This window comes from Mobula hypostoma, chromosome 7, assembly GCF_963921235.1.
Source record: "Mobula hypostoma chromosome 7, sMobHyp1.1, whole genome shotgun sequence".
In the NCBI taxonomy this organism is placed as follows: Eukaryota; Metazoa; Chordata; class Chondrichthyes; order Myliobatiformes; family Myliobatidae; genus Mobula; species Mobula hypostoma.
In genome coordinates, this window is record NC_086103.1 from 145,774,459 (window position 1) to 145,799,438 (window position 24,980).

Here is a 24,980-nt window from a genome sequence, read left to right on the forward strand (position 1 = left end):
GGAATTCATTAAAAAAATAACGTGAAGGTAAAAAATAGTTTTTCAATTTGCTAATCAGTCAACTGCCTCTTACTTTGTTGCGTATTTTATTGGGGTAAGAAGGTGAATCCATTCAAATAAATATTCATAAAGCAATATTATGTCTTGTTTCAGTATTCTGAATAGAAGAGAAGGACCAAAGGCCCCAAGTTCAGTTTCATCATCAACGATAAAAATTCCATTCTGGTTGTATATTAAATATTGTTCCACGAAGATCCAGAAAGTTTGCTTGTGGGGTTTCCCCATTACACTTGCTGATGACAATAAAATTGTCACAACTTTTTTTTTGAACGACAAAGTAACAGCTTTGATAGAGGGACTCATTCAATTTTGCAAGCTGAAATGTATGCCACCAACTTCTTCGTTCTGCAGGAAAGTCTCTGTATTGGTTCTAATGCTAATGATCAGGATTGAAATCACTGGTGCATGTAGAATGGAGATTGGGAAAGCAGGAGAATCGATGGCAATGAAAGAGGAAGAAGATATCAAAGGGAAGAAGGAATGAAGAATTAGAGAAAGGGAATGAAGAAGAAGCTGCCTTTGGAAGAAAAGAGGAAAGAAGTAGAGAATCACACCCAAGAAAGAGACAAGAACTGAAAGAAAATTTTGGTATGTATGTGGTTGGAGATGAGAACTAGTGTTAACAGAAAGTTGGTATGAAGACAACAAGAAAACCAATAAAAAACAGAAAAAGTACAACTGGCAAGTGGATGGGGAATTAGATAGTGTTTTCACAGTACTCTAGCATTAAATGAGTACAGTATTCTCTATGAATTACATTTAGAGATTATTGTATTGCATTGTATGGACTGGATTGTTGAATTAAAACTCGGATACATGATAGTCCAGTTATTTTGCCGGTCTTCAATGGCTCAATGTAAACTATCAATTGTGAAATATAGAACTGTTTAAAATGAACAAAAACATTTTAGGAAAAAGCTAGAGAACATTTCCTGATCTTCATAATCATCTGACAAAATTATTCTCCAACATTAGGTGGTCATAAATTAGCCTGCATATACAAGTGTTTCTAATGATGAGGAGAGTTATTTGATGGCTGGGTAGTGGTGCACTCTCAGCCTAGTGGTCTGCACCTTCGTGTTGACTGGCCTTTCCCTTCATGATCTTCTACTTTGCCAGTTCAACATGTTTCACATCACCAACTTAGCTAAAGAAGTAATTTATGCACAATGGATGTATGGATTATGAAAATTCACACTTACAGAATTCACAAATTGCTCCAAGAGTTTGAGATATGGAAAACATGCACTCTTACAGAATTCATGTGAAAAAAAATAATCACAATATTTACTTCTTTTTAACTTGTGTTTCTTGACTTGCGCAGATGACACACCTCTGCATTATGAAAAACCACGTTATGTACTACATTATAGGAATGCTGCTCCCTCACTCTCCTGTAACACAGGGTTTGCCTGTATTAGCACAGCAGTAACCTTTTAAAAATCTGCTAATAACTTTATAGCTCTTTGCTTTTCCGTTTTGCCTAAGTGGTTTTATTGGCAAAAGTCTCCCTTTCAACAACTTTACAGTGTTTAAAGATTATCATATTTCATCAGCTAGAACAATTTTAGATGAAAAGACAAATCCTACCTGTCCAAGCATATCTGGTGCTAGAGGTATGGTGGGCCAGAAAACAGAGTAGACAGCCAGAAAGATCAACCACAACAATATGCTGCCCCACACTGCCAAGTGACTGAACTAGATAAAAGAAATATATTAAAAAATAACGTTACTGCACACTGCCTGGAGACATTTCTAGGTCTCAGTAAAGCACATTTATTTTTCCATCATTTGAGGCCAAATTAATTAGTGTACGTCCTGCCTGCAAAACTGTCAGTTGGAATTAAGCAATTTAGTTAAAAAAATTACATTACCCACCTATTTTATCTAAATTGTTTTGTTGATGTACCAACATTTCAGTATAAACGTAGATACAGTAAAAGGCAAAACTATTTTTATGTATGTTTTGTACTTAATTGTCAATGTTATTTCATATGGTATTCCAGTCAGAATAATTGTAAAACTTGATGAAGGAAAAAATTTACAACTACAGAAATCAGAATCCCTTGCACCCCCAAAGAGTTAAACTTCAGTAGAAGAGATTAACTGATATTTCCAACATGTACTTTATTATATGGGTTTTAAAATTTATAATAGTAATTATGCCTACCGTTGTCCATGCAGTTGTCTCAAAGCCAGCTTTCAAACATACAGTTACAACGACATACTGCAGAAAGAGATGGATATGTTAATAAATCACAATAGATGATAGTGATGCAATTTAGGAAATAAGGATGTAATAAATTTCAAAATTTAATGGACTTCAGCTGCTAAATTTGATTAAGTCTATGCATTGGTGGTTTTACCAGAAGGGCTTATTACATTTTTAAAATAAAATCATAGTAGTGAGGAATTTATGACTCGGAGAAAACCATTGTGTTCAGCCCCCGGACAAAGTAAGATCTCTGGTTAATTCTGCATTCTGGTTGTTCACTTGCAGCCTTGTAGGTTATAACTGCAAGTACTCGTTGGGGTAGTTCTTAAGCTACGAGATGATCCAAGACTCAAGATTGTTTAATATCATTCGTCATTACTCAAGTGGAAAGGAGAACAAATGATTGTTACTCTGGATTTAATGCAGCATTAAAAAACACGATTAGCATAAAGAACACAATAAATACATAAGATTAGCTTACATACATAAATCGATTGTATGTACATAAGGTGATGCTAGGTACAGAAGTATCTGTACATAAAATGATATAGTAGTGGTGGTGGTGGGTGGGTTAATAGGTGAAGATGTTGATCAGCCTGATGGCAAGGGGGAAGTAACTGTTTTTGAGTCTGGTGGTCCTGACATGGATGCCGTGTGGAAGAAACAGTCCCTAAACAGGGTGAATGATATCCTTCATGATATTGCTGGCCTTTTTCCGGCACTATTCTGTACCTGTATCCTTAATGGTGGGTAGGGTGATCACAATGATGCACTGGGCAGTCTTAACTACCCATTGTAGAGCCCTCCTGTCCGCCCTAGTGCAATTTCTGCACTACACGGTGACGCAGCATGTCAGGATGTAGAAGGTTGTGAGTATGGATGTGCATAGTCCAGCTCTCTTCAGCCTCCTCGGGAAGTACTGACATTGTATGAAATGTACACTTCCAGGAGTTTGAAACTGCTCGCGGTTCCCATTGCTGTGAAGAGGGGTGTGAGTGATGCAAAATTAAATGGGGGCTTTAGCCTGCATCACTCTTTGGGCAGTAGGGCCCAGATCAACAGCACTCTGAAAGAACTCCCAACAATTATCTCAAATTACATTACTGGGCTAAATTAAGTTAATTTAATAACCAAAGCCTTTTATAATTTTATTCACTTAACTGTATTTTCCTTAAGCTGCTGCTGTTTTCCAACAACAGCCAATCTCTGATCCTTGGTGAAGTTCATCAGCCTTGTAAATGTCTTTTACGCCAAGTCCTCACATAGTTTTCTGCTCTAGTCTAAATTACATTTTATACAGTTCCCACAGGAGCCCCATGCTTTTACATTCTATAACTTGGCCAAAAAAAACTCAATTTGTATTCTCATATCCAGTGAGGTCAAGGAATTATTTTTTTGCATTGGTCCAGTGTCTTGATAGCATCACTTCTAATAGATTATCAGTGAACACTTCCTACTAGGTCCTGCCTGGAAAATGGCACAATTCACCTTCTTTCCTTCCTCTTTTCTATGTCTGATACAATGACGGAGATCGTGGTCTGAGTAATGGAAAGTGGAGAGGTCGTGTGTGGAGGATGTAGAGGAGCTGGGAGGCATCTTCATCTGCCATTTTGGCTACAAACATTTAGTGCGGTGTAAACTTATGGAACCCTAACAAGATTTAACAGTGCAAAGTGCTGCTAGCCAAGTTCCACCATCTCCAATGGGATCCCACCACCAATTACATCTTTCCCACCCACCTACTTTCCACTTTCTGCAGGGATCACTCCCTATGCGAGTCCCTTGTCCATTCATCCCTCCCCACTGATCTCCCTCCTGGTACTTATCCTTGCAAGTGGAACGAGTTCCATACCTGCCCCTACACCACCTCCCTCACTACCATTCAGGGCCTCAAACAGTCCTTCCAGGTGAGGCAACACTTCACCTGTGAACCTGTTGGGGCCATCTACTGTATCCGGTGCTCCCTGTGTGGCTTCATGTATATCTGTGAGACCCGATGTAGATTGAGAGACCACTTTGTCGAGCACCTACGTTCCGTCTGCCGAAAAAGTGGGATATCCTGTTGGCCACCCACTTCAATTCTACTTCCCATTCCCATTCCAACATGTCGGTCCATGGCCTCCTTTACTGTTGTGATAAGACCACACTCAGGCTGGAGGAGCAGCACACCTTATATTCCTTCTGGGTAGCCTCCTACCTAATGGCATGAACGCTGATTTCTTGAATTTCCGTTAATCCCCCCTTCACCATTCCCATTCTCCTCTCACTTAACTCCTTTCCTGCCCATCACCTCCCTCTGATGCTCCTTCCCTTCCCTTTCTGCCATTATCTTCTACCCTGGCCTATCAGATTCCCCCTTCTCCAGTTCTTTATCTCTTTCACCTATTAGCTTCCCAGCCCTTCACTTCACCCCTTCCCCCCCTCCCAGATTCACCCATCACCTACCACCTAGTACTTCTTCCTCCCCTCCCCCCCCCACCTTCTTGCACTAATTTCTCATCTTTACTCCCAGTCCTGAAGAAGGGTCTTGGCCTGAAACATCGACTATTTACTCTTTTCCACAGATGCCACCTGGCCTGTTGAGTTCCTCCAGCATTTTGTGTGTTATCAGCCAAGTTAGATTTAATTATCTAGAAGGTATTTGCCCTTTTACACAATTGCCACCTAAAACCATATCTAAACTTCACCCACATGAACACATGTAGATGAACTGCACAATGCTATATCAGTGCTCCAATTCAGGAGTAGCTAAAATTCTCAGGCAGATATCTTTTCTCTTCCAGATGTAAAAAGATTAGTTCTGGATTGACACAATTTTCTGCTTTGTTTTCAAAGAAGAGCCATTCTTTATGGAACAAAGTTAGCCAGCTGAAGAATAACCTGACTGCTGTTCAAACTAAAAAAAAATACTGGTTCCAAAGTTTATGTACAGATGTTGGATTGTAATGGCTATTTTAAGTACACCATTACTGGATAACAGGACAACTCTAGTTGAAATAGCAATGGCAACTTTAACACTAGATGTATAAAGCGTAAAGGGCACCTTGTGGACTGATATTTATGATACTAGCTTAGGTTAAGCTAAAAAGGTCCATGTAAAACTTATAATTTACACTTGTCTTTTAAAAAGATAAGCATGTCACTATTTAATAAGATGTATTTCATCTAGAAATATTTGCCAACAGAAACAAACTTAATATATTATCAGACAATTGACAACATTGAAATTTTTAGCATTGTTTTTCATGATACTATGGGGATTGCTAAACTTACTGTATAAACAATGTTCCCAAGAACTAAGTAGTCCATAGCATATCCACTCATAAAAATTGTATCTGGAAAAAAAGGGATAGAAATATGACTACATTTATATACAGAAATTACTTTGTGGATTCTGCAATGATTGCTCTGTTTATCACCACCATTTAAAAAATATTCATAATGGTGTGTGGAACCATCTACTGTATATTCCTGAACTTAAAATAGTGGAATTATTTCATATTACAATTTAAGCAATGCATACCTTACTTGGAAAAATGATACCTTAGAAGCTTCATGATTCTCCCAAACAGATTATTTTAGTACTGCAGTGTTGCAAATTGGGCCATTCAATGAGGAGCTTCAGGAGAAATAGTGGAAATTCAGAAAGTGCCTGGTCTTAAAATTTCAGTCATGAGGTTGCTTCTCAGGTACATTGCTGGAACTTTTGGAGAGGTTTTTGTTCTTTTGTATATATGAGGGAATTTTGTTTAGTTCGGTCCAATTGAGATATTTTTCTCTTGCTGGGAATAATAATAATGACAGCAGCTCCTTCTTTAATACCTTAGTCTGGAACAAGTAGGATTCCGTAGGTATTGTGCAGTAGAACAAGATGTATAACGCACATTTGAAGGATTTATAGTTTAACCATTTGATTACATGGGAAAAAGGAACTGATCTCTGATCTGCTTCACAGTGATATCAAAGGCCAGTCATTTGAACCAAGTAGCGTTAGGCATAAGAACATAAAAAATAGAAGCAGGGCTAGATTACTTGATCTCTTACACCCATAAGACCTTAAGACAAAGGAGCAGAAGTAGGCCATTCGGCCCATCGAGTCTGCTCCACCATTTTATCATGAGCTGATCCATTTTATCCTATTTAGTCCCACTGCCCCGCCTTCTCACCATAACCTTTGATGCCCTGGCTACTCAGATACCTATCAATCTCTGCCTTAAATACACCCAATGACTTGGCCTCCACTGCTGCCCGTGGCAACAAATTCCATAGATTCACCACCCTCTGACTAAAAAATTTTTTTCGCATTTCTGTTCTGAAAGGGCGCCCTTCAATCCTGAAGTCATGCCCTCTCGTACTAGACTCCCCCATCATGGGAAACAACTTTGCCACATCCACTCTGTCCATGCCTTTTAAAATTCGAAATGTTTCTATGAGGTCTCCCCTCATTCTTCTAAACTCCGAGGAATACAGTCCAAGAGCGGACAAACGTTCCTCATATGTTAACCCTCTCATTCCCAGAATCATTCTAGTGAATCTTCTCTGTACCCTCTCCAACGTCAGCATATCATTTCTTAAATAAGGAGACCAAAGCTGCCCACAGTACTCCAAGTGAGGTCTCACCAGTGCCTTATAGAGCCTCAACATCACATCCCTGCTCCTATACTCTATTCCTCTAGAAATGAATGCCAACATTGCATTCGCCTTCTTCACTACCGACTCAACCTGGAGGTTAACTTTAAGGGAATCCTGTACGAGGACTCCCAAGTCCCGTTGCATCTCAGAACTTTGAATTCTTTCCCCATTTAAATAATAGTCTGCCCGTTTATTTTTTCTGCCAACGTGCACAACCATACACTTTCCAACATTGTACTTCATTTGCCACTTCTCTGCCCATTCTTCCAATCTATCTAAGTCTCTCTGCAGACTCTCCGTTTCCTCAGCACTACCGGCCCCTCCACCTATCTTCGTATCGTCAGCAAACTTAGCCACAAAGCCACCTATTCCATAATCCAAATCGTTGATGTACAATGTAAAAAGAAGCAGCCCCAACACTGATCCCTGCAGAACACCACTGGTAACCGGCAGCCAACCAGAATAGGATCCCTTTATTCCCACTCTCTGTTTCCTGCCAATCAGCCAACGCTCTATCCATGTATGTAACTTTCCTGTAATTCCATGGGCTCTTATCTTGTTAAGCAGCCTCATGTGTGGCACCTTGTCAAAGGCCTTCTGAAAATCCAAATATACAACATCCACTGCATCTCCCTTGTCTAGTCTACTGGTAATTTCCTCAAAAAATTGTAATAGGTTTGTCAGGCAGGATTTTCCTTTAAGGAATCCATGCTGAGTTCTGCCTATCTTGTCATATGCCTCCAGGTACTCTGTAACCTCATCCTTGACAATCGACTCCAACAACTTCCCAACCACCGACGTCAAGCTAACAGGTCTATAATTTCCTTTTTGCTTCCTTGCCCCCTTCTTAAATAGCGGAGTGACATTTGCAATCTTCCAGTCTTCCGGAACCATGCCAGAATCTATCGACTTTTGAAAGATCATCGCTAATGCCTCCGCAATCTCCACAGCTACTTCCTTCAGAACACGAGGGTGCATTCCATCTGGTCCAGGAGATTTATCGACCTTTAGCCTATTCAGCTTCCTGAGTACTTTCTCTGTTGTAATTGTGACTGCACACACTTCTCTTCCCTGCCACCCTTGAGTGTCCGGTATCCTGCTGTCTTCCTCAGTGAAGACTGATGCAAAATACTTGTTCAGTTCCTCTGTCATCTCCTCATCTCCCATTACAATTTCTCCAGTATCATTTTCTATCGGTCCTATATCTACTCTCACCTGTCTTTTACTCTTTATATACTTGAAAAAGCTTTTAGTATCCTCTTTGATATTATTTGCTAGTTTCCTTTCATAGTTAATCTTTTCTCTCTTAATGACCTTCTTGGTTTCCTTTTGTAAGGTTTGAAATATTCCCAATCCTCTGTCTTCCCACTAATTTTTGCTTCCTTGTATGCCCTCTCCTTAGCTTTAACTTCGGCTTTGACTTCTCTTGTCAACCACGGTTGCATCCTTTTTCCACTCGAAAATTTCTTCTTTTTTGGAATATATCTGTCTTGCACATTCCCATTGTACCATTCAGTAAGGTCATGGCAGATGTTGCTTTCATCATCCTGCACTGACCAAGGAATCTCATTTTGATCAAAACCTTCTCACACCTAACCTATTTCGCTGAGAAAGTTGCAAGTTACCTTACTTTATTTTTTAGTTTAGAGATAAATGGTAATGGGCTCTTCTGGCCCAACAAGCTCATGCTGCCCAGTTACACCCATGTGACCAACTAGCACGCTAACCCCTACACCTTTGGAACATGGGAGGAAACTGGAGCATCCAGAAGTAATGCATGTGCTTATGGGGGGACGTACAAACTTGACAGTCAGTGGCGGAACCGAACTTGGGTTGCTGGCGCTGTAATAGGATTACGCTAACTACTACACTACCATGCTGCCCTAATGACTCACTGCTTGCCCTCAAATGCCACTGCTCCTACCACAAGGTAACACAAGTAATATTAGCCACAAGAATGGCACCTGTAGTTCAGATGGTAACATTCTAGACATTTGAGCACAGAAATAAAGACCAACTCTCCAGAGGAACTGCTGCACAATCAGTGGTATCAATATTTGGTAAGCTGTTAAGTTGAGAATCTGACTGCTCTCCCATGTGTACTAATAAGACCATAACACTATTTCTAAGAAGAGAATGAGTGTTCTGGCAAATATTTATCTATCATTCAACATGAGTGAAAACAGGATATTTTCACACAACTGTTTGTGGGATCTGTGTTTCCTGTACTATAATAGCAATTTAACTTCAAAATGTTTTTAATTAAGACCTGAAAAGGATGTGAAAGACTCCAAGAAAAATAAACATTTTATAATTTCCTATTGGATTACTCTAAAGGTTTAATGTTATTTTTATTGAAGGACACAATAGCCCAAATTAATACTCTGTTTATGCAAGTGGCTGGGTGAGAATTCCTCAAATTTCTCTTTTTGCAGAGGGTCAGAAACATCCAGAAGTGAGACCCAGAGGAAGAATCTGCAGGGGAGGGGTGGTAGTGAAGAATGAGACTTTGTTGGGTATTCAAGATCCAAAGCAACAACCATAATATTAAAAAAACTGATTCTTTTGAGCATCTCTATGTCCACTAAACATCAGCATATAACTTTTGAAGGTGTTTCTTCTGTTGAAGATGAAGAAAATGGGATACATCTAAAAACCTAATTTATTAATAATGATTTTCCATCACAACCCACAGAAATACTGATCAGTTCTAATCATGCATACTGAAATACTTAGGTAAGTTCAAGGTTCCAAAGGTGAACAGTAATGGGAAGAATAATTTAACACAAGAAGGAACTTAGTTGGAGCGTAAGTGTCTCCACAAGCAGTTGCTAGCAAAATGTTTCCCGATATATTGAATACTTTGAAGCACCAAGGACTTCAGTAGTCATCGAAGGCAGAACTATCAAGTTTGAACATATGACTTCAGCTTGGGAGACGTTTACACAATGACATTAGATTAAAAGGAACAGGAGCCATTCATCCAGCATCTTGAACTTGATTTATTATTCAAAAAGATCACGGCTGATCATCTACAAATTACACCAGATCTCTAGTTCCCTTGCTACCTTTGGAATTCAAAACTAATGAATTATTATTATGATAATTTTAAGATCCATTTATTAATTAGGATTTGGAAGTGCTGACAAAGACAGCTTTATTGCCCATTCTTTATTTCCACTGAAAAAATGGAGGTGAGCCCACCCAGCTGTTAGTAGGGAGTTCCAACATTTAGACCTAGTGAAGGAATACTGATATATTTCTACATCAGGATAATGTGTGACTTAGAGAGCAGCCTGTTTCCATGACGTGTGGATCTTGGTGATGGATATGATGGGTTTGTGAGATGCTGTAGGAATACACAAACTCTTCCTTCAGTTAGTCCTGACGAAGGGTCTCGGCCTGAAATGTCGACTGCGCCTCTTCCTATAGATGCTGCTTGGCCTGCTGCGTTCACCAGCAACTTTGATGTATGTTGCTTGAATTTCCAGCATCTGCAGAATTCCTGTTGTTTGCTGTAGGAATAGCTAGGTGACTAATTGAGCTGCATTTGTAGATGGTATACACTGAAGCCATGGAAGGAACATAACACTGGGGTGGATGGCCTGAACAGTCTCAACTTTCTATTGCTGGTGTTACACTCATCGGCTGGGTACAGATTATTTCATGACTGCACTAATGTACCCTTAGAGACGGTGGAGAGATTTTATAATGTCAGGAGGGGAGTTATTTTCCACAAGTTTGACCTGTTCTTGGGGCAATAACATTTATGTGGCTGATTCACATGAGTTTCTGGTCAATGGAGAATCTTGGACTGCTCAATAATTCACACACATAAACCTCTTGGGCAGAGAACTAGAAGGTTGTGATTCATTTCGGTGGAAATTTCTTCTCATCTTAGTCACAAATGGGCTGTCATGAAATTCAGAAATCTGAAAGATATCAAGGCTTGAGATTCTCTGTTAATATTTCTAGCTTATAATACTGGAGTTCTACTCCTGAGTCAAACAATTCTTTAAAAAGCAGAGGTGGGCATTTTCTACAGCAAAGGGATTTCCTCAACATCACCATGCTGATCTACCCTAGGGGGGGATTTCCAACAGCTTCTCCTTGACGACTATTGTCTTCTTCCCTACTCCACTATTCAAAGCAAATCCAGCAGTTAGATAGTGTTCAGGGTTATTGACTGGTTAATTCTAGGTTCATAGTTCCTTTGCATACTCGAACCATCCTGATCCTATCACAATGATTTCATCCACACCAATTTATTATTTCCATGATAAATTCTGCCCACATCAAATCTGTAGCATATATATATAGTGATCTTCGTTCTCTGCATAGCCAAGTTTATAGTATTTGGATTACAAGAAGTTTAACAGTAATTAGAGAACAGGAGAGCTGAGAGCTGAGTGTACATGGAAAATTTTGGCTAAGGCATAGGAGACAGTTAGGTAGATTATATTTATGAAATTCAGGAATAGAATATTTTATATATTAATAAAATTTGTGGGTTGCATGCTTCCTTCTTCTCTCATTGAAGACAGGTAGACAACTAAAAAGTGCCTCCTGCATTCCAACTTCCTTTTTAAAAAATCGCTGATATAATATTGGAGCATTTTCCTCCAATATGAAAATCTGCAGGTTTTATTTCCGCAGCACTGTCATGTCATTTACTAGCTGCAAGTATAATAGGATCCAAAATGTCAAATTACAGCTGAAATTTACATACACACAGTGGGAAAGGCTATAGTCCTTATGAATTCCAAACTAACCAGGGGAATGCAGCAAAATAACATTTCTTTATTAACCACTCTATCAAGTTATTGCTTGATTTGTAATTTTTTGAGCAGTTTGGCATTTTAAAAAAAATCTCAGAACTTGGAAATAGAATATATTTTCTTCCTTCTTGCATCTAGTTTTGCACAAGATACCTCAAGCTCAAGTACTGTATAGGTTAGTCACAGTTAAAGCTGTTTCTACTATCCCCCAATGGCATGCCTTAACCTTAGTCTAAGATGCCAATACTTACTGTTCCTGTGTGACAGTTCCATTTCCCACATTAGCTATTCTTACAAATATATAAAAATGATACAGCCAATTCTGTGCAGACTGTTCACATCCACTGGGAGCTGAGACAGTCTAACTTACACCATTCTTTCAAGAAGACTTTCATCATTTCAGGCTGGCTTGAATTTAAACCTATGTCTCAGAAGATAAATAAGAGATCTCCATCCCTCTGTATCAGCCCATCCCCTTTGAGTTATTTTCTTAATTGAAGGTGTTGACAATCAGGAGTATTTCTGTAATTAGTGTACAGTGAAGCTTGTATCAAGTTAATGTTCTATAACATACTTTCACATAGCAACTTTAATACATGAAATCCTAAAGGAACTTTGAACAGTGTGATACGAAAAAGAAACAGTAGCAAAAGCAACCAAAAACTTTGTTAAATAAGGTAGATTTTAAGGAGTGCTCCAGAAGAGAGAAAAATAGAAAGGTCAGGAGCAAAAGTGATGGAATTCTAGAGATCCTATATCAAGACCAAGGGTGTAGAGGCACTTGAAGCTAGACTTATTTCCAGCAGCAAAAACATAAAAGTAAGTAAAAAATTTCAACCAAAAACTAAAATCTCCATTTCAAAAATACTGTGCAACTTAAGAGTTTGTTTTTCTCATGCAAACTTTAAATGATACTCTGTTTAACTAATGCACTATATGTAAACGACATATTTTTATAACAGTATTTGCAACAGTTCCTAAAATCAATAATAATAGATTGACTACCTTGTTCAAGTGTTTTTAGTGGAATCCAGAAGAGAATGATGGAATGGATCAAAGCATTTATGCAGTGACCCCAGAAAACCTGTGGGGAAAACAAATTTCCAGTCAGCACTTAGTCCATTTACTCGTTTGCTTCCAGACACCCACACACAAAATATAAATCTACTCAACTTGTCTACAACTACTGTCTCAGCTAGTAGAAACATTTCAAAATATTCCAACATTACCAAGATCTAGCTGGCTGTGGCTAAATGCATCTCGAGAGAATGAACTTGAGTCAACATTTCTATTAATTTTAATCTCAGTGTATTTTGCCATATCTTCACAAATAAGAATAATGAAAAGCTTCTATACCAAGAAAATGCAATCCACCTTTAAGTGAGTCACAAATATGCATAAGCAGTAGTATTATTGTTTAACATTATTGTTTTAAATTCACAATGTAATTATCTATTGGATGAGACTTCGCTCAAAATTTCCACTGGATGTATATATAACTAAAATGTATGAAATGTTTTCTCAATGTATCTAATGTTAACTTAACCATAAAAACAAAACTGTAGTATTGCAGTGACTGAACAATGCTTTGGTAGGGCCACAGTTGCAGTACTACGCAGACATTCTAGCCTGGAGGCTGTGTATGAGGATTGATTTCTGCAATGATGGGACTAACCTACAACAAAAGATTGAGCAGATTTGGCCTTGCACTCAGGTTGAGAAGAAGCAGAGGTGATCTCAGTGAAACACACAAGATTAAGAACTGCTTGACTAAGTAGATTCTGTGAGAGTGCTTCCCCAGTGAGGGATACCAGAATCAGAAGAGACAGATCATCAGGTTTAGAGGTCACTTGTTGAGATGAAGAGGAAGTTCTTCTCCGAACGGACGTGCATCTTTGGAATACATATAGTGTAGACTTAAAGAGTTGGACATTTGGGCCACAGGGAATTTAAAGTTATGCAGACCGGCAAAGATGCAGAGACGACAAGCAGAAACAGAAACAGGTTTATTATCACTGACATCTGTCATGAAAATTGTTGTTTTGTGGCAGCAGCACACTGCAAGACGCAAGAAAAATAAGTTACAATAATAAATAAATAAACAGGGCAAAAGAAGAATAGCAAGGTAGTGTTCATGAAACATTCAAAAATCAGACAGCAGCGGAGAAGAAGCTGTTCCGAAAACGTTGAGTGTGGGTCTTCAGGTTCCTGTACCTGTGAGATAAAAGAGATCAGGAAGGCTAGTGTCATGTTCGCCTTTATTACAAGAGGATACGTGTACGTGTTTTATCACAATTAAGTAGAATTTGGTTACACTCCCTGCATTAGGAGGATATACTTACAATAGACACAGATTTGTCTATCTGTGACATAGATGACATAGGTGGTGCACTTGGCATAAAAGGGAAGACTGAACTGGAGTTCAGAAGAATGAGAAGGTATCTTATCAAAACTTAATATTCTCAAAAAGTCTAATAGTCTGGTTTCAGAGAGAACATTTCTTCAGAATGGAAGTGTAGAACCCTGAGTCAGATTCTTAGAATTAGGAATGAAATAGGGAGATACATCTTCACACTGATTTTGGTGAATTTTTAGAGTTCTCTATTTTGGAGGATATTCGGGCACTGAGTTAATTCAAAACAAAGATATTAATTTTTTTTGGATATGAAGGAAAATGGCACTGAGATAGATTAGCCTTGATCTTGATGAACAACAGAGAAGTCTCAAATAGACAAAAAGCCTTCTCTTCTTGCTGTTTCTTATATAGTGCAAGAGATATATAATCCATTAACTTTGTTTTTTTTTGTTCCATCCAAACAAATAAACTAGCTACCATCAAGAAATGCATGTACTCCTTCATGTGGCCATGCTGATTTTGCAGATCACTATAAATATCTCCACAAGTATAGTTATTAAAATAATCATCTTGCGGTAGTGGAGGAAAATCCTCCAGGAGAACCACATCCTTGTCATGGTTTGGAGGCTTGCATGTCTGAATGACCCGGAGTGTTAGTGTACTGTGCAAAAGTCTTGGCCACATATATATAGCTAGGGTGCCTAATACATTTGCACAGTACTGAAGCAATTTTATGCATTGCACTGTACTGCTTTTGCAAAAAAAAACACGTGAGTAATGGCATACCTGATTCTGATATTGTGAACTGAGAGTGGGAAGAAGACAGGAAGAGGAGATGGTTTGGAAAAGAGGACGGGAGAAGGGAGGGAGCAGGAAGCACCATAAGGCATTTTGTAATGATCAATAAACCAACTGTTTGGAATTAAATGACCTTGCCTGGTGTCTCAGTGCGGTGCGTGTCTGCACCCACACCACAACCCGCCCCAGTACTCCTTCTCAGCCACCTGTCCCACACCCCTCCCAGAACACCAACTTTTCCATTCCCGACATCTTTTGCTCCCACTAGATTTACAAACTTGCTCTCTGCTCCACATTGACAAATACAGTACTAGGCACCCTAACTATATATATGAGCCTGAGACTTTCGCACAGTACTGAACGCTGGCTGGAGTCAGGGCCATAATCTTGTAGGGTCACATATTCCACCTAGGTCAAAGGGTAGAGGTCAGGCTAAGTGCGGTCCACTGGTCTGCCATGTTTGGGGGTTCAGCTCAGGGCTAACAAACCTGACCGGTCGAACTGTTATGGAAATAGCAATGAAGAATCCTTCTACATCTGTGGGCAACAGTAACCAGAGGTCCATGAGCTGGTCTTCATTGGAGGATCGGAGGTGGAGAGGATCAGGAACATTAAAATACTTGTTTTTTAAAAAATTTCGGAGGACCTGCCCTGGGCCCAGCTTGCAAGTGCAATTATGAAGAAAGCACGGCAGTACCCCTACTTCCTAAGGAATTTGCGAAGATTCGGCATGATATCTAAAACTTTGACAAGCTTCTATAGATGTGTAGTAGAGACTACATTGACTGGCTGCATCATTGTCTGGTATGGAAACACCAATGCCATTGAATGGAAAATCCTTCAAAAAGTTGTGGATATGACCCGTCCATCATGGGTAAAGCCCTTCCCACCATTGTGCACATCTACATGAAGTGTTGTTGCAGGAAAACGGCATCCATCATCGGAGACCTCACCATCCAGGACATGCAGGCTTCTCATTGTTACCATCAGGAAGAAAGTACAGGAGCCTCAGGACTCAAACAACCAGGTTCAGGAACAGTTATTGCCCCTCAACCATCAGGCTCTTGAACCAAAGGGAATAACTTCACTCAATGTCACTTGCTGTTTTGTTCTGAGCAAGACTCAGAAACATGAGGTTCAATATTCCTGCCCTGGACACTCGACACCATTAAAATGGCAACTAATGCAAACATCTTGCACTCATGGCAAATTTATATAGTGGTATCATAGTTTACATTCTTTCTTAAACACATGGATTGTATTTCAACTCAAAATAAACTGAAAGAGTATTTAGAAAAGCATTTTTGTACACAGTAGTTTCAAAATTAATTGACTAAAGTACTGGGAAGGCCAGTAACTAGGACTGCCATTGATAACTTTGATCATGGTCTGTGGTTATCTGGGCATGAATCCAATTTGGGATCACTGTTATTGTAGGGTTAACTTCAATCATGAGCCATAGTTGCTGAAGGAATGTTGGTTTCTAGACATTTGCATTATCCATCATTTAGTCCTACTACCACTTTATTGGGTTTCATTCTAGGAACTGGTAGAATACATTTTTAAAACCTTTCAGAAACCCAGAAGCAGTGATGCAGATTTTAGATCTTTATTAGGATGGAATGTGTAAACCTTTCCAATATTGGAATTACCATGGTTACTGCTGGCATACTCCCCTGCATGTTTTGTTGATGAATACCATCACTTCCCTCCGTTCAGCTAATTCTGCCACTTTCCCTCACTTCAACAGTGAAGTATTATTTCCAGCTTAATTATAGAGAACGACAACAGATGTGTCTGTCTATTATACAGTTCTTTTTTAGTTAGTGTCTTCAGAGACTCTGCTTAGAATGACCAAACTGTTCTCTTTGAAATATTGGACAAACATAATTTTAACTACCAAACTATAATCCTTCAAATTTACACGTTATTTCTCATCTACTTATGGCGCTGATTTGTGCTGTACTACGCCCATAGGAATTCTGATAACTCTCAGTACCTCATCAAAAACATCATGGATGTTGATAAATTATATTTGTGTGGTAGAAGTTGGTAGCATGCTTGAAATGATAATCTACCTAAAGACTACATCAGTGAATACCTGCACAGCAATCAGGAGTAGGAATATTATCTCTTCTTCATCCTTGAGGGGGGTGGGGGGGGGGAGTTGAAACAGTTGCTTTGTATTAAGGTTGACCAAAAATTCTATTCTATATGATCTAGTTATATGATTTATATCACATACTACATTTGGTTTCCAGACAATGAGCAATTTAGGTAATCACCTGTCCTAATGCCACTGTAGCTTCGGCTTTTGCATAACCTGAACAGAAATCTTTTAGCTAGCCCTACAAGTGAACTGATCTGATTCAGGAGAAATTCAGCATACAAGTAGGTATGCTAATGTGGAAAGAAGGATGGAATGAGAAAGATTCAGTAATGAAGGCAAAGGTCTTCCGGACAAAGGTGAGTGAGGGAAGGAAATGACACTTCAGTATTGAGGTGGGAGGAAAACACCTGAATTAACTGAAAAGGAGGGAAATTACTGATATTCATCTCAGTAAGTGCAATAAAGTATGCCAGCATAGATGTTAAGCGGATAAGACTTCCAACCTTTGATCGAAAGGGAGAAGGAAGGCTCAAGGAGTGTCAAATAGAACTAAAAAAAAGATTACTTCTGATTGTGGGGCACAGAAGTTATGTATCACCTTCATCAAGGTTAGAGCAGATTATTTTAGAACATGAGGTGGTATCTTCATGAACTAGAACTGTAGAGGACATGAAGTGAGTCTGTGTGAGCTGGGAGTGGTAGTTAAAAATAAGACCATAAGACACAGGAGCAGAATTAGGCCATTTGCCTATCGAATCTGCTCCGCCATTTGATCAAGGCTGATCCATTTCCCTCTCAACCCCATTCTCCCTATAATCTTTCATGCCCTGACTTATCAAGAATCCTCCGCCTTAAATACACCCAATGACCTCGCCTCCATAACCCCCTGTGGAAACGAATTCCACAGATTCAGTACCCTCTGGCAAAAGAAATTCCTTCTCATCTCCATTCTAAATATACATCCCTCTATTCTGAGGCTATACCCTTTGGTCCTAGACTCCCGCACGGTAGGAAACATCCTCTCTACTTCCACTCCATCTAGGCCTTTCAATATTCAATAGGTTTCAATGAGATGAGATCCCCCCTCGTTCATCCAAATTCCAGCGAATACAGGTCCAGAGCCATCAAATACCTCTCATATGATAAGCCTTTCATTCCCTCCAATGTCAGCACAAATTGGTCCAAAACTGCTCACAATACTCCAACTGAGTCCTCACCAGGGCCTTATAAAGCCTCAGCATTATATTCCTGTCCTCTCAAAAAGATTGCTAACACTGCATTTGCCCTCCTCACTGCAGACTCAATCTTTAGGGAATCCTGCATGAGGACCTCCAAGTCCCTTTGCACCTCAGATTTTTGAAATTTTCTACCTGTTTAAAAATGTAGTCTAAACTTTTATTCCTTCTACTAAAGTGCAAGATCATACATTACCAATACTATATTCAATCACCACTTCTTTGCCCATTCTCTTAATCTAAGTCCTTCTGCAGCCTCCCTGCTTCCTCAACATGACCTGCCCCTCCATCTATCTTCGTATCATCTGCAAACTTGGCCGCAAAACTATTAATTCATTGATGTACAACGTAAAAAGAAGCGGTCCTAACACTGACCCCTGTAGAACACCACTAGTCACCGGCAGCCAAACAGAAAGGCTCCCTTTATTCCCACTCTTTGCCTCCTTCCAATCAGCCACTGCTTTATCCATGCTAGACTCTTTCCTGTAATACCAAGGGCTCTTATCTTGCTAAGCAGCCTTGTACGGCACCTTGTCAAAGGCCTTCTGAAAATCCAAATACACATCATCTACCAATGCCCCTTTGTCTATCCTGCTTGTTATTTCCTCAAAGAATTCCAACAGATTTGTCAGGCAAGATTTTGGCCTATTTTGCCATGTACATCCAAATACCCCAAAATCTCACCTTTAACAATCGACTCCAACATCTTCCTAATCACCAAGCCTAGCCTAACTGGCCTATCATTTCTTATCTTCTGCCTCCATCACCCCTTGAAGAGTGGAACTGCATTTTCAATTTTCCAGTTCTCCGGAACCATGCCAGAATCCAGTGATTCCTGAAAGATCATTACTAATGCCTCCTCAATCTCTTCAGCCACCTCATTCTGATCCATGGGGGTTAGTCTATCTGGTCCAGACCTTTCAGCTTTCCAAGCACCTTTTCCCAAGTAATAGTATCTACGCTTACTTCTGCCTCCTAAAAACCTTGAACTTCTGGAATACTGCTAGTGTCTTCCGCAGTGAAAACTGATGCAAAATACTTATTCAGTTCATCTGCAATTTCTGTGTCCCCTATTACGACCTCTCCAGCACCATTTTCCAGTGGTTCCATATCTACTCTCACTTCTCTTTTACTCCTGGTATATCTGGAAAAACTTTTGATATCCTCTTTGATATTATTAGCTAGCTTACCTTCATATTTCATCTTTTCCCTCCTTATGGCTTTTGCAGTTGACTTTTATTGGTTTTTAATAGCTTCCCAATCCTCTAACTTCCCATTAATATTTACTCTCTTATATTCCTTCTCTTTTGCTTTTATGTTGGTTTTAACTTCTCTCGTCAGCCATGGTTGTGTCATCCTGCCTTTAGAATACATCTTCTTCTTTGGGATGTTTCTGTCCTGTGCCTTCTGAATTGCTCCAGTCATTGCTGCTCTGCCACCATTCTTGCTAATGTCCCCTTCCAATCTTCTCTCATGCCTCAGCAATTCCCTTTACTCCACTGTAATACTGATACATTCGACTTTAGCTTCTCTCTCTCTCTCTCAAATTGCAGGGTGAATTCTATCATATTATGATTACTGCCTCCTAAGGGTTCCTTTACTTTAAGCTCCCTCATCCAATCCAGTTCATTACTCAACACTCAGTCCAGAATTGCCATTTCCCTAGTGGGTTCAACCACAAGATGCTATAAAAATCATCTCATAGGCATGCTACAAATTCTCTCTCTTGGGATCCAAAATTAGCACCAACCTGATTTTCCCATATCTACCTGCATATTGAGATCCCCCATGACTACTGTAACATTGTCTTTGATATGCATTTTCTACTTCCCACTGTAATTTGTGGCTCACTTCCTGGCTACTGTTTGGAGGCTGTATATACCGTATCAGAGTCTTTTTACCCTTGCAGTTCCTTAACTCTACCCACAACAATTCTACATCTTCTGATCCTATGACACCTCTTTCTAATGATTTGATTTCATTTTTTACCTACACAGCCACACCACTGTTGGCCAGAAAGAACTACGATATGCAAATCAGTGAATTTGAATAAATCAAGAACAGTGGAAGCAGGCAGCCCAATTGCCTTTATTCTTGCTATCGGCGAGGAGATAGTGGGTGCCGTTTTATGGACAGACTGTTCTCCATTCGATCCTGCGCAGTGCTCCTCCACACCCATACCAGATGTTGATGCAGTCTGTTAGAATGATCTCCATGGTACATCTGAAGAAATTTGCGATGGTCTTTGGAGACATACAAAATCTCTTCAAACTTCTAATGAAATACAGCCATTGTCATGCCTTCTTTGTAATTGCATCAATATGTTGGGGCCAGGAAAGATCCTCAGTGATGTTGCTCACCCTTTCCACTTCTGATCCTTCAGTGAGGACTGGTATGTGTTCCCTTGTCTTATCCTTTCTAAAGTCCACAATCAATTCTTTGGTCTTACTGACGTTAAAAGAAAGATTGTGGATGTGACACCACTCAACCAGTTGATCTATCTTGCCTGACGAAGGGTCTCGGCCTGAAACGTCGACTGCGCCTCTTCCTATAGATGCTGCTTGGCCTGCTGCGTTCACCAGCAACTTTGATGTATGTTGCTTGAATTTCCAGCATCTGCAGAATTCCTGTTGTTTGGATCTATCTTGCTCCTGTATGCCTTCATGTCACCGTCTGAAATTCTGCCAACAATATTTGTATCATTGGCAAATTGATAGATGGCATTTGAGCTGTGCCTAGCCACATAGTCATGGCTGTAGAGAGAGTAGAGCAGTGGGCTAAGCACTGTCTAGGTAATCCAAGGCTGTGTGAAGAGCCAATGAGACCACATCTGCTATAGATCTATTGTGGCTATAGACCAATTGCAATGGGTCCAGGTCCTCACAGGAGTTGGTTCTAGCCATAACTAACCTCTCAAAGCACTTCAACACTGTAGATGTGAATGCCACTGGACAATAGTTGTTAAGTTATCTCATCCTGCTCTTCTTGGGCATTGGCGTGATTGTTGCCCTTTTGAAGCAGATGGGAACTGAGCAGAGTCGATGGCTGGATCAGCCACAATCTTATTGAATGGTGGAGCAGGCTCAAGAGGACAGATGACCTACTCCTACTCCTTTTTCTTATCTTCTTACCACACAACACAAACATGTCAAAACTGTTACGCACCAAGCAACAACTTTACAAACTCCCATCTGTGTAACCATGCACCACTGTAATACTCCCCTTCTTAAGCTTTGTACAAATGTACATTCCTCTAGGTTTGCTTTCATCCTGTCTTATAAATCTCTAAAATTTGAAGAGTTTTGAGTATTATCCACAACTTACATCATGAAACTCGTAGCTAATTACATTATACAAGGATTGTTGCTGAATTGCCAACAATAGCAGGGAAGGCAGTTATTTTGAGTGGTTGATTGCCATATCTAAGCAACTTTATTTTTCTAAAAGAGTCTTACGATCAATGGTTTTGAGTTAACTATCACTGAAATCTGCGCTACAATGTGAGAATGAGAAGTGTAAGATTTTCTGAGCATTGCTTTAATAATTTGAAGATCAGTTTTCCAAGGCAACTGCATAATCATTCTAACCAGATTGACAATAAATACGTATTAAAGGATCAGTGTTCGAAGGCATCTGCATAACCATTCTAACCACAATGATGATAAACAAAATAATGATTTAATAGGAAGGATGAGGTGAGGCCTTTTTAGGGATACAGAACTTGGTCAAAATTGAAACCACAGGAATTAGTAATATATTCATTCCTATTTGTTGATCATACCCATCCAATCAAGTGAATTTTTAACATACTATTATGCAAGTCTCATGATTTTACAAATCAATCTTTTCACTTCTAATTGGTAAACTGTGAAGCTGTCTCCAGTCCATGTAATTGGTCGTCAGTCTTTTTTGGTTTACTGTACCTTCAAAGAAATGCCAAGATAGAGTGGATGTGGAGAGGATGTTTCCTATAGTGGAATGTCTTGGACCTGACGACACAGCCTCAGAATACAAAGATGTATCTTTAGAACAGAGATAAGGTGGAACTTCTTTAGCTAGAGGGTAATGATTCTATGGAATTCATTTCAACAGATGGCTGTGAAGGCCAATTAAATGGTTATCTTTCAAGGAGATGTTGATAGGTTCTTGATTAGTATGAGCACCAAAGGTTACAGGAGAATGTGGTTGAGAGGGATAATAAATCAGCCATGATGGAATGGTGGAGCAAACTCAGTGAGAAGAATGCCCTAATTCTGCTCCTATATTATATGGTCTTTTGCCAGTATTGCAATCAAGTTGGTTGGAAGTGCAGCTTGTTTTAAAGAGCAAATAATATTAGGACAAATTTGTCACATTTCATCACCTTTGCTTTCATACCAGTGGGCTCAACCCTCTTTTGATATCACGCAGAGTGGATAGGAGTGGTTACAGACTATATTTGAGGATGATGAAATCACAGGAAGAAGCAGAGGTGGATCACCTAATTGCCACTTTCAGCTAAATATAGTAGCAAATGATCTACCTTTCCTTCAACATTCAAATACTGGGCTCTGCTACTGTTGAGGATATGGATGCCCTTGGAACCCCTTTCTCCCATTAATTGATAAGCTGTTAATCGACTTTCACAAATAGATGCGGTAGGATTACAGAGCTTTGATCTTACGTTTGAATGTGAGATCAAGCTAAGACTGATTGATTAAGTGTGATTGGCTGTGGAGGCCAAGTCATTGAATATATTTAAAGCAGAGGTTGAGAGGTTCTCGATTAGATGGAGCATCAAAGGTCACAGGGAGAAGGCAGGAGAATGGGGTTGAGAGGGATAATAAATCAGCCATGATGGAATGGCAGAACGGCCTAATCCTTCTCCTGTGTCTTCTGGTCTTAAGACCTAGCTCTGACTCTTACTTGTTACTTCAATTGTTCTGCATGCAAATGCTCTTGTATAGTCCTTTCATTTGGACTGGAGTTTTGCAATACCTGGACTGGAGTTACAGAAGTAGGGTCTGAGAAGGGCCAGAGCTAGGTGATAAGACCAGAAGACACAGGAGCAGAAATAGACCGTTTGGCCCATCTAGTCATTGTTGAGTTGCCCATGTTAAGCACTATGTTAATGCAAGTTACTGTTGAAAAGTTAGAGGTCAAGTCTCAACCTTGGCTAAGTATTAAAGAGTTGGGCCAGAAGGGCCTGTTGCCTTCTGAATCTTTAAAGATAAAATAATAAGAGCCAGGGTTAGTAATAAGGAACAAAATGGTATGTGAAACATCTATGCAATAAGGCTGTCTCCTTAAATATAGATGGTGAGCTTTGCTATTTTACACATTATTAGGGGTTACACAAAAATAAGTTTCTCAAATATTTATCTTGCTTGCTTATACACAAAAAAAAATCAGTTGTTCATTCATATTTGCCTACATGTCACTCAATCTATAAGTTTAGAAAGTGAGAGAAATAAACACGGAAATTGGAATTGGAATTGTTTTATACATGATGCACATTTTGGTTTCGGGAATTCATTTCACATCACAAGAGACTCTGAACCCAAAACAAATAGGAAGTCAACCCAAAATTTCTAAATAATCTTTTATTCTTTCCAATTACGGAAGTTGGCCTTTTGCAATTTATTTATCACAGAGAAGCTATAACACTTACCTTTGTGTTGAAGCAATCGGCATTCTGGGAAATCTTGTAAAGTTGTGGGAATCGCAGCATGTTGTCTTGGCTACAAGTCCTTTCAAAAATGCCCATTGTGAAGGGAGGTAAGGCAGTGAAAATCTGGAAAGATTTAAATGAAAATTACTTTAATGAATAATTAAAAAAATATTCCTGCAATGGTGTTCAGTGACTTTTTAAATTATTATACCACACACTGCGCAGTAAAATAAATGAAAGATTTAAAAACTTTTACAATGAAATATGCATCTGAACGCTGTAATATGCAATGGTGCACTACACATACTCCATTAAAGCCAAGTTGAAATCTAAATGTATGAAGTACTTATGATGTCATTGGATATCTAAGTACTTCATGAAGAAGTGAGATACAATCCAGGATGAGACCAACTAGGAAAAACATCCGAAAATAAAGTTGCAAACAAGTGACTGAGAATGTTTTTGTCGTTGAAGAGGTAGTGCTTCAGAGAAAATAGCAAACATCGATATTTGCAATAATAAATATTTGAATGCACACAGTATACAGAATAAGGTAGATGATTCATGCAACGCAATTAGCAATTGGCAACAATGAGTCATGGCTCATAACTGGAAGCTCAACATCTAAGGATGCCCATTGTATTGAAAGGAGGCAGGCAGAGGACATGATTGGTAAAAAATGAAATCAAGTGCACCGAAAGAGGTGACCTAGGATTGGAAGATGCAGAATGAGGGTAGGGTTAAGAAACTGTAAGGGAAGTATATATAGGGATCCAAATAGTAGCCAGGATGTATGGAGATAAAAGAGGCAATAAAAAAAGGGCAATGGTATGATAATCATGGGGGATTTCAGTATGCAGGCAGATTGGGAAAATTAGCTTGGAGTTGGATCCCAAGAGAAGGAAATTGTAGAATGCATACAAGATGGATTTTTAGAGCACCTTATGGTTGAGCCTACCAGCAAAAAGGCAATTCTAGATTGGGTGTTGTATAATGAACCAGATTTGAATAGAGAACTTAGGGTAAAGGTACATTTAGGAGACAGTGATCATAATATGACTGTAACACACATCAAAGTTGCTGGTGAACGCAGCAGGCCAGGCAGCATCTATAGGAAGAGGCGCAGTCGACGTTTCAGGCCGAGAC

At 39.4% G+C, this 24,980-nt stretch overlaps 1 protein-coding gene across 7 annotated transcripts in view; it reads right to left on the minus strand.

The window, feature by feature from the left end:
- Positions 1-24,980, minus strand: part of atp8a2 (ATPase phospholipid transporting 8A2) — a 589,180-nt gene that overhangs the window by 59,735 nt on the left and 504,465 nt on the right. For all 7 annotated transcript variants that reach the window (XM_063054225.1, XM_063054230.1, XM_063054229.1 and 4 more), the window contains 5 exons: positions 23,835-23,957; positions 12,691-12,769; positions 5,549-5,610; positions 2,231-2,287; positions 1,651-1,758 (listed from right to left, as the gene is read on the minus strand). In XM_063054225.1, the coding sequence (XP_062910295.1) occupies positions 1,651-1,758; positions 2,231-2,287; positions 5,549-5,610; positions 12,691-12,769; positions 23,835-23,957 (429 nt within the window). The remainder of the gene's footprint in view (positions 1-1,650; positions 1,759-2,230; positions 2,288-5,548; positions 5,611-12,690; positions 12,770-23,834; positions 23,958-24,980) is intronic.